The sequence below is a fragment of the Egretta garzetta genome, unplaced genomic scaffold, assembly GCF_000687185.1.
Source record: "Egretta garzetta isolate BGI_Z169 unplaced genomic scaffold, ASM68718v1 scaffold333, whole genome shotgun sequence".
NCBI lineage: Eukaryota > Metazoa > Chordata > Aves > Pelecaniformes > Ardeidae > Egretta > Egretta garzetta.
In genome coordinates this window covers 2,496,557-2,509,891 of record NW_009259179.1, presented here as the reverse complement: position 1 = coordinate 2,509,891, position 13,335 = coordinate 2,496,557, and the positions used below count along the sequence as shown (strand labels likewise).

Sequence of the window (13,335 nt, the reverse complement as noted above, 5' to 3'; positions counted from 1 at the left end):
TCTCCCTTCTCTTGTGCCAAGTGATTTCAGGAAACAAGCCAACAAAGCTGAGACGCTACAGGAACAAAACAAGCCTGTTCTCAGGACTAGCTTCTGTCTGATCATCCCATCCACCTGCCAGACAGGCGATACTGCAAGGTTTTGTCTTGTATTGGATTGCTTGATACTAGCGAGTCACCTAAAATCCATCACGTCATTCTCTTCATGTTATTTCTCCTTCATTTGCTGTCTGAATTTACAGTCATTCATCATTAAGAGATCTCTGAGGACGTGCAGAGAGCAGTTTGACAAACTCAAGGCAAACCAGTTCAGCTTTTTAGTCTCTCAGCCTGCAATGCGCTCAGCAAGTACAACTCCAACAGTGACTAACATCACCTGCTTGCTGGGGCAGTAATACCCATTCCTCCTCTCTATTAGCATCTCTTTCAAACATCCTGCCCTGCAGGCTCCTTATTTGACGAAAACGGCCCACAACCACCCAAGCGCTGGGGCAACCATGGGCTTGATCCTACCTTTAGGAGAATGCTCAGGTCTGGGGATCTGGCGCAAGGGGCTGGGCTGGCTTGTGTAATACCGAGGGTGTTCAAAGTCATCGAGGAGAGGCTGTGACCTGCCAAGCACGGTGAAAAAGAAGTGTTGGGAAAAAACTTCAAAGGCGTAACATCGTGGCAAAAAGCAACATCTCAGCTGCCTGGTCTGTCCCGGTCAGTTTGATGCAAACTGTGCTTGGCCCAGACCTTCCACCTGTATACCAGCTCCGCTAAGCACAGACCATTACTGTTTCTGTGGTGAGAGGCGCACAGTATTTACTGCTCCTCACGGACCGCTTTCATTTAATAATGGTTTCAAGTTGTCAGGAAACAAAGAATTTCCATTATGAAGTTTGATGCAAACCTCACTCAAAAGAGCAACATTTTGAAGTGTTTAATGCTTGCCCAGTTTTAACCCCCGAGTATTTTAGTAAGATGTCACTCAGTCTCCACCTGTACACTTAATTTCTTGTTTCTTTTGCAAATTCAACAAGAATTTCTAGGCTCATCTCTGGCTTGGAAATCAAAGCCACCAGGGTCACTTCCAGGGTTCAGTCCCTCATGAGGAGCATCAGGCCAGGGTACCAAGTGATTTAAACAGCACTGGGTTACAGCATGTTCCCATCAGCTCTGGGACGAGGTACCCCAAAGCACAATGTACTTGCTTGCAGGGGGGTGTCCACACACAGCAGCGGGAGCAGCATACAGGGCTTAACTGGGAGCAAGGACCCAAGGGAGCAGCTGTGCTAATGCATTGCGATTACTCCTTCCTGCCCAGAGATGACATTTGGTTTCACATCCCCAGAAGCTCTATAACCCTCTCAGTGATTCTCTGCCATTTAACAAATGTCACTGCATAAGCTCATCAATCTCCATCAGTATCAGGCCGGGACAGATATGGACAAATGCCACGGGCACAGGGAGTGACGCATGTCACCAAACACCTCACCAGCTCTGTGCCCTCCATCTCTTTTCAGTGCTAAAACCTCTGCTCTCTACCAAGCCCCCTGTGGCTGGGTCAGGCTGGTCACCCCACCACCCCACCCTAGCACTCAGCTTCTGAGCAGCTTCCCAACTGCATTTCCCCATTTTTACCAGCCGGTTCAAGCTCACCTTGAAGACCTGTCGCCTTTGTGTCGCTGAGTTTCAGGCCCTTCTTTTGACCTTGAGCGCGGGGACTCGCTTGCATCATGCTGACGGGAAGAAGGGAAAGCAGCTCGTCTGCGTGCCTTGCAAGACATGAGCCAGTGCACTGAGGATGCCACAGCTCCACACAGTCCTTTCGTACTCAGTTTATACACACAACTAACGACAGCCAGACATGTGCAAATGGCAGTATCGGGACTAGTTTCCAGTAAATGAAACTCAGCCATGTTGAGCCAAATGTAATCTTTCCTCCAAATATGAGATAGCGCTGGGGGACCCATCCCAAAGCTGGGGTTGGACACAGTCAGTGTGTAATGACTGTGCACATGGCTGGGCTGAGCACGAGGGACCGACGGCACACAACTGTGCTCCTGCAACCACTCAAACACAGTAAGGAGGCTGAAAACATCAGAGCTACCTCCAACTGGCCCCAAAATTAAACACACACACACACACACACACCCGCCTTTAGCACCTTACTGATGCAGAACGTGAAATCTGTTTCCTATCACCTTCCACACTGGCTAGCCAAGCCTTGGTAGTATTACTCATACAATTGAGTCCAAGCAGAGTGACAACTGGAGCAGTTGCATTGTCCTTATACCTGCGGTGCACAAACAGAACCAACTTCTGCTTTTATTGCTACAGCCAGGATTTCAGCAGAGGGGAAGGTCCTGCACCAGGAGGACTGACAGCGCTTGAGGGAGGCCACAAGGTGCTGTGACATCCAGCAACAACCTCCAAGGTCAGAGCCCAAGGCTTACCTTGTTTAAGGCTAAAGCCAAAATGCATCTAACCAAGGAGGTGGCTCCAAAAGGCTGGAGAAGCAGCTGAATAACAGGCAGCAAGACGCTTTGGATGAAAGAGTCTGCATCATTCCTTTTGCTCTCACCACACACCCTCACTTCCCTCTGGAAATGGGAACAGCATTATAGCACTTCGTTTGTGGCACTTCCTGAAGGTTGACATACCTTCCAGTCTTGATCATGCCTCCTCTTTTCAAAGGAAGACTTTTCTCTCTCCTTCCCTTTCTTGAAAGCTTTTTTCTCCTCTGCCATCAAGAGTCGGGCAATTTCCTAGAAGGGAAAAAATACAGAGAGAGTGTCAGACTCTTTTACTGCTCTTGGGGGGTTCGAGTTTTTTAAACCCTTTCCTATGGACAGCTGCTGAATGGGAAGGGTGCAAAGCCAGGATTTCATCCATCTGTGGTCAGAAATCAAGTGACAGGGCAGAATTAAGACTGACTACATGCAGCATGCCCAGTGGATCCTTGATTTGCCAACTGTGTTTGCAGAGCCTTTCTGCCCTTTATCCCTTTTCCTTCAATGGGGGGGTTCATCTCGCAGCATATACATGAAAATCAGCCAGGAGCAAACCTCACTGGAGCCCCGGAGCTTCCTCTGCATGGAGGGAAACGAACAACTAGAGGATCAGAGGGAACAAGTGGGGTTTAGCAGTTTCCAAGTAAAGGAATATTGCAAACATTTCACTTTTGCTCACCTCATCTTGGGCTACTTGAGCTGCCTTCTGATCTGCCTCGTTAGCCTAAAAAAAAAGGGGGGGAGGAGGAGTAAAAACAGAGACAAAAGAGTAACACCTCCCAACTATTCATACCCATTAACCTGCTGGGCAGGGCAAGCAGACGCCCATACAAATACGCTACCACCCTCTCCAAATATCCTTAGCTACCTCAATACTTACTTCACAGCCCAACACCAAACTGTCACTTCAGCTCTTCAGCTGAATTTTGCCCTCATCTATCTGCCAGGCCACACCACAATGCATTGCCCACCCTGCTGCCCTCTCTCTCAAAGATGGGCACTGGCCTGTGTCACTTCTGGGCTGACCACACTGACTACATGCCATCATTACCTGCCTGGAAACATTCATTTAGTATCCTTCTGCTTCAACCACTTAATTTTTGGGTGTTTATTTCAGCTGGATACCAGCTGTCACTCCATATGTGCGTGTACGAGAGACAAAGGTAATTACCAGAATGCACAGCAGCAAAAACCTTAGGTCTTTAAGTCACCACCATATATAAAAGGTTTACAGATTAGAAGCTGTCATTGCTGGCTACCTTAGTTCTCTTGAGTTGAGTAATGCATTCTCTCTACTTACCAGGAGCTCTTCCTCCTGCAGCTTCCGAGCAATCTCTGCATCAGACAGCTCCTGTTCCCTTCGGGGTGTATCATACATGGCTTGCTTAGTCCCCCTCAACTTAGTGCCTACAGAATTGTGAGAGAAAACAATCAATTCAACCGTTTCCCAAATGCTTTGGTAAGGAAATCCACACCATCTCCTCAGCCACCTGCAAAAGCCCCACTTGAGGGAACCAGAGACCATACCTGCCAGACAACTGGTTTGACAGTACCTTTAGCTAAGGTGCAGCATGGACCTTGGGGAGGTTTCTCTATGCATACAGAAATACCTGATACACCACATCTTTATGACAAATGCAGCTACGTGGCAGAAGAGGCCATGTCCCTCGAAGCAGTCTGTGCTGACACAGCAACGCTAGCAAAGGAATCGTAATTTTTCACACTCTGCACTGATACAGATACAATGGCAAAACTGGGCAGCAGAGAGCAGCCCAACATCTATTAAAAGTATGGCCTGTGAACACACCGCTGGAGCAGCGCCGGCTGCAAAAGTTGCCTGGGACAGCTCAAGGAGGTTTCAGACAATTTCTTCCTTGGGCTGACCCATGAATTTTACAATTCACAGTGAGAAAGCAGCCAAGTAAATATTTTTGAAGTTCATACAAGGTTCAGTTCTTGCTTGGAGTAGATTTTATTTGTTTGTTTATTTTAAAGATAAACTATCTCCAAGTGATTTACAGTGTTGCATTTTGAGAGTCTCTCCGTAGTCCACCAGGCCAAAGGAGTCTTGCTGTACCCCTGTTAGAAAATGCATTTCTGCTTTACGTCTGAAGTATACGAACACTCCAGATGTCTGTCTCTCTTCCACCTCAAACCCATAAAGTTTCACTCAAAACTTTCACGCCTCCAGCTACACCATTTACAGACGTGTTATAAATACCCGTTACATCTTACTGGGCCACCTATCAGTTTCCTTCCCATCTCCTAAGACCAAGGGAAAAACATGAAGTAACCAACTGACCTCAAAAAACTTTCTGTGCATCTACCAATAAACTACCATCCTATTCCACCAAGCACCGCAAAGACTTCAAACTGCAGAGGACCAGAGACCTCATGCATCGACCCCAAACAAACCCATGGAATAGGAAACCACATCTTCTACAGGTATTAAAAGGAGGCGCATAGGGTTTTCTGGTTTTGTTTGTTTGAATCAATGATCTTACGCAATTAACACCCCTTTTACAAACCATCTTAGTGTAAGAAGAAAACTTCAGCTCTGGCATGTTACGGTTAAGTCTATGACCTGGCCTTTCCCAGCACGCTTTGATCAATCCAAGCTGGGAAGAGCTGCAATCTCTGGCCAGCACAGAAACTCCGGCAAAAAAACCACCAGCTTGGTCAGAGTTAAATTATTCAGAGTGCTTCCAAGGTCAAGGTAAACACAGTTTTACCATACTGGAATAAACAACAGTGCGGCTGACAGGCTCCTGTACAGCATTACCTCTATGAGGAAAAGTAAGTTTCCAGGAATTGTTTGCTGGCCAGCCTGAGGCCGAGCTTTTTCACACACTGATGGGTGCCAGGCTTCATTTTCTCAGAAGACAACAATAAACGTTACTTCCGCATCACTTCTGCCCACACTCAGGGGAGGACGAAGCCCACCGTGACCACAGCCCACAGGAAGGGGATGTGAGCTTCTGGCTATTTTAATGCAATGTAGTGGGATACAATGTACATCTGAGTGACTCAGTATCAGGGCAAATCACAACCTACTGATTATATATAAAGACCTGATTAACACCTTCCACTTCCCCAAAGAAAACTTGTGCATGATGAAGACAAAGAATAATTCTCCCAGCATCTCCAGAAACAGACACAGATTATCATCCCCACCTTGTCCAAGAGAAGACCAGTTAGATGGCTTAAAGCACAAGTTTCCCATGCTGCGACAGACACAGATCCAAGCCTCTAAACTACTTTCAGTAAGAAACAGGTCATCCCCAGTGTGGTTTTAAAAGCAGAAAAATGGATCTGGGTCTTTAAAGCCCACCAGTCCCCAAGCATTACTAACAAGAGCTACACAGGTACATGTTTCCCAGAAAAATCCACTTGTACAGAATTTGACAGGAACCGCATCTTATAGAGCCCAGTCAGGCACCTGCTGCCACTACTGAACTTTGCCTGAAGTGAATTGACGATGTTGCCAGCAGGGTTTTCAACAGCAGTGGATGGAAATTGCTGGCTTGTTAGTGCTTAAGCAAACTGTCCTCACATACAGCCCTGCATCCCAAATCAACAAAATACAAGTGTAATCATAATATTTGGGTTTTTGTTAGGGTTTTTTTTCCTCCTGTGCAAGGAGACCACAGCACAAAATAGATCATGAAAACAAAAGCTGGTTGTTTGTTTTGGGGTTTTTTTTGTGTTTGTTTTTTTTCTTAAATGCAGGATACCAAGGGCACTATTTCCAACTAGACCTCCTTACTCATCCTCTCTGGTGCCAGGAAACGCGTCAGGAAACAAACAGAGCAAGAACATCGATGAGCAAGAAGAATCTCACTAAATAAGGGAGAAACCTGGGCAGGATTCACCATGTACACATTGCAGGTGGATATTGGGATAAGTTTCAAAGGAAACAACACAGATCTCAGACACGAGGATGGGGTATGCAAAGGTCCATCCCCACACGTACGTGCACCTTCCCCACCACTCGGTTACCTGAGTCTCGCTGGCAGTCTCCGACCTTGCCCTGGGTCACAGCGTGTGGGGAGGGGGAACGTCTCCTGTGTCCTGCCCTTCTGCAGTCTCTCTCCTCACCCCTCCTATGATCATCTCTAGAGTCAGCATCATGGAGCTTCTTATCACGCATCATCCTGTGTGACAAGTGGCCCTGATGATGAGATTTGTGGGGTTTGGGGTGCACCAGCTGGCTGCCACCCCAATGCCAGGTTTCCTGCTCAGCTTCCAGCTCTATCTCAAGAAGAGGAAGGTGCTTTTCTCTGCTTTGCCTTGTTGGCTTTCTGCTGTGCTGCACCTGGTCTGCGAGTTCATGCTCTGACTCCAGGTCAAGACTGAGAGGCCTCCAAGCCTTCTCCCTGCCGGCTGCTCTCCTCTCCCGCAGCTCCCAGCTATTGCTGTGGTCACAGGCGCCGTGCTCAGCCTCTCCTTCCAGATCAAGACTGGGATGTCTCCTGGACCTTCCCTGGCTGGCTGATTTCCACTCCTGCTGATGGCCATTGCTGGCCTCACTCGGTTGGGGAGACCTCCGATGACCCTCCAAGGTGGAATGCCAGTGTTCAGAGGCACCGTCAGACAACGGCGAGGGCGCTTGTCGGTGCTCTCTCTGCCGGTGCGTGCGCTTCTCACCACTGCGTGCCCTGTGAGGCTCAGAAACCTGCTCTCTGGGGTCGCCCCAGGGGTGCTCTGAGCAATGCAGGGGGACAAATGAGCGGGTTAGCGGTGCCGGGGTTAGCGGTGGTTCAGCGAGGCCAGGATCACAGCATGCAGACAAGGGAGCTTGATGCAAGAAGAAGCTGGAAACTCAGGCAAAACACGATGGGACCAGAAAGAAGAGTAACAGGGATATAATGCTTGGAGGATACAAGAGGACAGAGTGAAACGGCAGCCTGTCTAGCAGCAGGGCAACACAGGAGGTAACAGGGTTGGAGCAGAAAGCACAGGTCCAGCCCAAAAGTGTGTCCGAGCACCTCCTAAGACAAGCGCAAGCCAATGTGGAGATGAAGGACTTTTAATGATGCCAGTGGGGCTGAAAAAACAGCCAGGAGAGCAGCTCACCTCCTGGTGCCACATCAGTGCTGCAGGATAATGACACCACCAGAGAACGGCTTGCAAAAGAGGGCATGGGATGCAGGTGAGGCTGGGAGGCAACAGGGGGAGGCATAAGGCCAGGAAGGGCCAAGCAGAGGGTCAGGTTGGATCCCGGTTTAGGAGCACTGGTGCCTTGTCCTGGCTTCAGGCACAAGATTTTTCATCAGAAAAACACAGCCTCACCTAACAGGGGGAAGACCCACATAAAAGCAAAGAGAAAGACGAGTGGAATGGGATTTTATTTTTTTTTTTAAAGCAAGAATGAGATGACGTATAGCTGCAGTATCTAAGTATCTTCCACCACAGACTGTCACGTATCTCTTGCAGACCCAGAAGTTTCAGGGCCCACACTTATACATTGCCTGAAGAAAAATTTAGGCTCTGACTGCAGTGGGGGCTATGAGAACGTAAGGGCAGGAGAAGACTTCACAAACCCCAGGCTCCTGACCTCAGTAATACAGCTGGAAAAGCCCCTTACTCGGCAGCGTGGCGGGGTTGTTTCCCCCGTGCTTTCCAGAAAGCAGGTGGAAATTTTCTTTCCTTTTAGTTTCAGTAATAAACCTGACACAGCTATGAGGATGCAGCAGTCTGCCTGTACACAATCTGCTGATTGATTTATTTTCCAATCAACCTATTTGCTAAGAAAAATCATTGCGCTTAGTGAACTATTATCTCTACCGCAGCTTTTCAGAATGAAGATGTACTTCTGAAGAAAAAAAAAAATTTCCTTGAAGCAGAGGCTGATTTGAAATGGAACTATACAAAAAAACAACCAAAAAAACAGCCGTGTAAGACTTTCCTTCTCCTCTGCTGGGAGTTTTTTACAGTATCTAAAAATATTTAAAATAGATTTCACTGCACATGAACTACATTCTGTTTTAATAAATAACTCTGCCTTCCTTACAGTCATCCAGGTTTCAGAAAAAAAAAAAAAACCCAAACCAACAACCCACCAAAACTGAACATTCCCTTCAAGTCATTCTATTCAGATAAAACTTCTTCAGAGCCAGCAAAAATATACCCTACAGAAAAATCCACCCTGAAAACAATCCTGTCTTACTTTTATCCAGAATAGGTATATTTTTAAAAATCCAAGAACAGCAAAAGTAACCACAGCAGTTCCTGTTAATTGGTAGGTTTTTATGTTCTGTTTTAGATCATTCACATGATTTACAGAAACAAGTATCCAATAAAACTATCTAAGCGACTTACTGAACAACAGAGACTAGAGCCTGAAAGCAAGAGTCAGTTTTTGAACGATACTAACCAGGGTCTAAGAATTAATTCAATTTTGTCATTAAAGAAAGCTCAATAAATACAGCAGCAGAGAGCAGGAAATCATGACAGAGCGAAGCGTGGCCGCGCCGGGAAAGGATCGCTGCAGGTAACGCAACCATGCCAGACAGCCCGAGCAAAAGGTTTGCTTTTGGGGTATTTCAGGGCGCTTAACTCCTCATCAGGCACCAGCTCCTGCGGCACCTTCCGCAGGGGCCGTGTAAACACTCTTCAGTTCCTGGCGTTACTCTCTCAAGCAGCAAGTGATTGAGTGAATATAGAAATGTTTTTTATGGCACAGACACTTCTGGGAGAAGGAACTCTGCCTTTTTTCATGTTTATTTTTCCACTTTTTAAGAGCTCAGATTCCTCTGGAGCAACAGCTCTACTCCACATTCCTCCTGGATGTGGACAAATTTTTATTCAGTCTCAAGACAGACTAAAACCCAAACAAAGACAGGGCTTTTTTTGTTTAAGTTCACAAGTAATGAGGATGATACAAACCAAGCATGCTGAAGCCTAATCAAATGGTGCCCAAGTATTTAAGAGGTTCCAGATCAATGTACCAGATGATCCAGGCATCAAAATCCACTCCAGTCCTTTCTAGTTTTTAAGGAGTGGGGATCAAGTGCAGCACTACTATGAGTAGTCAGGCAAAGCACCTCCTACCTCACCTCCGACACTACAGATTATTGCAGGAAGAAAAATTAGACCTGCTCTCTAAATCCACACCACAGTCTCAGTTCAGAGAGTCACAGGCTTTTGTCAGCTGAATTCTGTTATAAAAATCCGTCCTGTCCTACCATCTCTGCATGGCAACACTATTAACTACATTGTATTTTTTCAGGGACTTGTCCCATTTAATCCTGAAAAACTGAAGTGTGGGTTGGCCATAAGACTCCAAGATCAAAGTCTTTCCCAGCTCCACACACACGGTCGGACTTGTGGTCATGAAATTTCCACTTGGTTACTGTTTTGCACTTTGCGCTTTGTGTTTTCTTGAACTTCTTCCCAATTGAAACTAAAATACTTTGTGTAAGTTCAAATAAAAGGCATTTAAAATTGCCAATAGCATGGATGTTAAAATGAGAAATAACAAGTTTGATCTTCATCTTCATAATCTGTTAATCAAAAGCAGCCCATCTCTTCCCCACCACGCTTTTTTAAAGAAAGAACACAAAACCCACCACCAGCACACAGCAAAGCCATCCCCAGATTGCTCCATAATTAAACACACCCTGACTCTCACCCAATCTAAGAGAGGTCTGCATTCAATCATAAAAGCCAACCAAGAGAAAGCAATACAGTGCTGTAGGTCATATCTTTTCCACAACATACAGTCCCAGACGATAATCACAGCAGAGACAGTCTGTGGAGGTGACCTTGTTATTCAGTAAGTCATTCAAAGCGGTTGTGCTAATTTTAATGCTTGGATACATACCTGCGAGGAGTTATTTTTGAAAGGCTGTTCCATGAACCAGCATTTATTCCTTTACACTCGTAGCTGTGCCAGCATCGCAGATGAGCACATGGAACTGTTTCTCTTTGAATACAAGTGTGGAACTGAGTCTGAATTTCTCCCCCGCACGCTTGTGGTGTTACACAGAAGTAACCGTGGCTTATCAGTACCATCAGCTACTGTCTTTTTCCACAAGCCCTTTCAAAACACACATGCATGGGTGTGCTTGCACATACACACAGCACACACCCTATCCCTGTCCTTGAGGCCATCTCTGAGGACATCAAAAGTTACAAAATTGTCTCTCCACTTTCTTTTTTTTAGTATTTCCTGAATCTAGAAGTAAGTCTGATCCTGACCCTGGAACCTGATGCAATGCTACCGTGCTGAATGCAGGACTGTAGGATAAGGGAAATCTCCTCAACAGAGTTGCCAGACCACTAGGTTCACCCATACTGCCATGATCTTGATCTTTTATCTAGCAGAAACGTACCTCCATTTTCTGCATAATAGCTATCTTCATAGGCTGTGTGTCCCTGGGATTCTGGGTAGTGCTTCTTGTGCTTTTTTTCTTCCTGCTGTTGCAGGAGGCGAGCGATGTCCTGCAGAGATGGAAGAAAACAGACATTACCTTTCCCCCCAGAAAACTATCTCCAGATTCTTTGATGTAAATTCTTTATTCAATTATAAAAATCCTGCTAGCTCAATTTTTCAAGGATTTGGAAGTCACACAAGCGCACACCCACTCACACGAGTGGGCTGGACCCCTCCTCCCCCCCCCGCCCCAAACTCCACCAGGGAAAGAAAAGCAGGCAAAGCCTGCCTCTGGTTGAAGGCACTTTGGACTGGAAGGAGTTCCCACAGCAAGTCATGAACTCCCTTCAAACCAGCTGTAATTTACAGGGACTGTAGGATGCCAGGCAGGGAAATGCATCAATTTGACAGACAGAGGCTGAAGGAAGAGAAAAATCGAAGGGACGTTAGGAAGGGAGGACTAGGCACAAGGCAGGAGCGCTGCAGGGACTGCAGCCGTTTATCTTCCATCGCAGTTTTGGTAGATATGCTATCAAAGAGAACAGCACTCCATTTTCCTAATTGGTTTTCTTTCAAGATGACTAATGGATCAACAAGGCCTAGCAACAGCAAACAGCCCCCTGAGGCTTGCTCATCTGGGGCCCAGGAGCTTGCAAGTCAGCGGAGCTAGTCTGAAACTAGGAAGAGAAGCTGGAAGATACCGCCAGGGCACGCTAGCCCTTTGGATGATATTCATTTAAGCCTCCCTAATCCTCAGGACTTCTAGAGAGCCATGCATGCCAAGTGTACATTGCAGGCAGGAAAGGCATCACTGAAATGCAAAGAGGTAACACCCTCCAGAGGAGAGCCAGCACTGGAGGACATAGGATGGGTGTTCACGTACAAACTATTATTTCAGGATTCAGATCAGATCCGTTCAGTAACCAGCTTTGTGGAGGACCTGGAGGTGACAACAGGCTCTTTACCAAAAAAAAAAAAAAAAAAGAAAATTCCTTCCCCTGACAAGGTTAACCTCTTCTAGCAAGTACTGTAAGTCTATAAATACACGGGCTTAAGCACATTATCTCCAGGACTGAGACAGCTCATGATTTGCAAATCCACACAAACCGTTTCTTACAAACTGGGCTTGTAAGCAGGTAGGCTTAGAGCTGCATTTAAAAACCCTGCGCACCAGAGTGGACCTGCCTCGAGCACAGCACTGGCAGAACACTGCCAGCTCTCTGGTATCAGTAGTGGCTATCAATCGTGTATGCCAGACAGCTCCTTCACCCTCATGGGTGACAAGTACAAGACTGGCCAAGCACATGGCCGGTATCAACGTAATACAGAATGTCCTGCAGGGTAAGTGTATAGGGGACTACAGAAGATGCTCTGATGTTTGTCACTCTGCCAGCTGCCAAAACCTCTGGGGCACTGCGCAGCCCCACAGGCATTGCTGAGGTGCTGCATCGGCATAGAAACCCACCCAAAAGAAACAAGGCTAGGGGGGACCCTGGAAGGTTCAGTTCAAGCTCTCCAGCAGTCCTGTTGCAAGGATGGTCAGTAGGTACCACACGCTGGTACCCGCTGCAGCCCAACTCAGTCCACAGCTATGTCTCAGCCACACTTTGGAACTTCCCACATACCAGCAGGAAGATAAAGAGTATTTATGGCTTCTCTGCATCACTTTGAGCCACATTCATTTGAAGGTTGCTCCCAACAGCACAGGATGCTCAGCATGCTGTTTGACAGGTTGCAGGGACCTGTTGTCAGACTGCTGACATACCAGCAGCTCTCTCCATAAAGGAGGAAGGAAAGGTGCAATTCCCACAACCGACACGAGTAGTATTGCATCCCCTTCACCGCCGCAATAAAAATGAGACAGATGGTCACATTTATAGCACAAATCCTTTAGCCAGAGTGTTCCTCCCACCCCCATTACAACAAGCTCCTTTTGGAAGCCCTTCTACATCTGCCTGGGCAGCCTTTCAGTACTTGCTTGGACTTAATGGTATGAGGTCTTGCACAAGCAAACTGATGCATTTGTTGGGTAAGGACAGATTCTTGTTTCAGGCTCTTCCAGGAAACACAGCCTTGTGTTTGAAGAGCTTGAGCTCTTCCTACAGAGAAAATGCCACTAGGTGCCTCTTGAGCATCTTAAGACTACTCAGACTTCTCAGGAAACTATCTGTAATAAAAAATGGGGCTCTGTAATCAATTCCAGGCTCACACAGGTGTTCCGACACTCTGCGACTTTCTTGAACACCCAGTCTGACAGGCTGACACAACAGTGATCAACAAGCCAAATCCTTTGAACACCATGGACAAGCCACACTGCCCACTCTCAAGCAACAGAACAATATTTTGCAATACCAAAAGGAATCTGCTAGCAAGAAACTGCATCAAGGTGTTCAGGCTAAATTGAAGATGAGAGAAGGTAATAGAGAAGCCATAGATGGATGGCTGGGCTAAGGGTCCGTCT

The 13,335-nt window shown here is 46.7% G+C and overlaps 1 protein-coding gene across 1 annotated transcript in view; it reads right to left on the bottom strand.

Annotated features, from left to right (window-relative positions):
• The window catches only part of CCDC50 (coiled-coil domain containing 50), a 33,159-nt gene that overhangs the window by 6,079 nt on the left and 13,745 nt on the right, over positions 1-13,335 (bottom strand). The window contains exons 5-10 of the mRNA XM_035891239.1: positions 10,834-10,942; positions 3,798-3,904; positions 3,177-3,221; positions 2,648-2,752; positions 1,644-1,723; positions 513-610 (exon numbers count right to left, since the gene is read on the bottom strand). Coding sequence (XP_035747132.1) covers positions 513-610; positions 1,644-1,723; positions 2,648-2,752; positions 3,177-3,221; positions 3,798-3,904; positions 10,834-10,942 — 544 coding nt within the window. The remainder of the gene's footprint in view (positions 1-512; positions 611-1,643; positions 1,724-2,647; positions 2,753-3,176; positions 3,222-3,797; positions 3,905-10,833; positions 10,943-13,335) is intronic.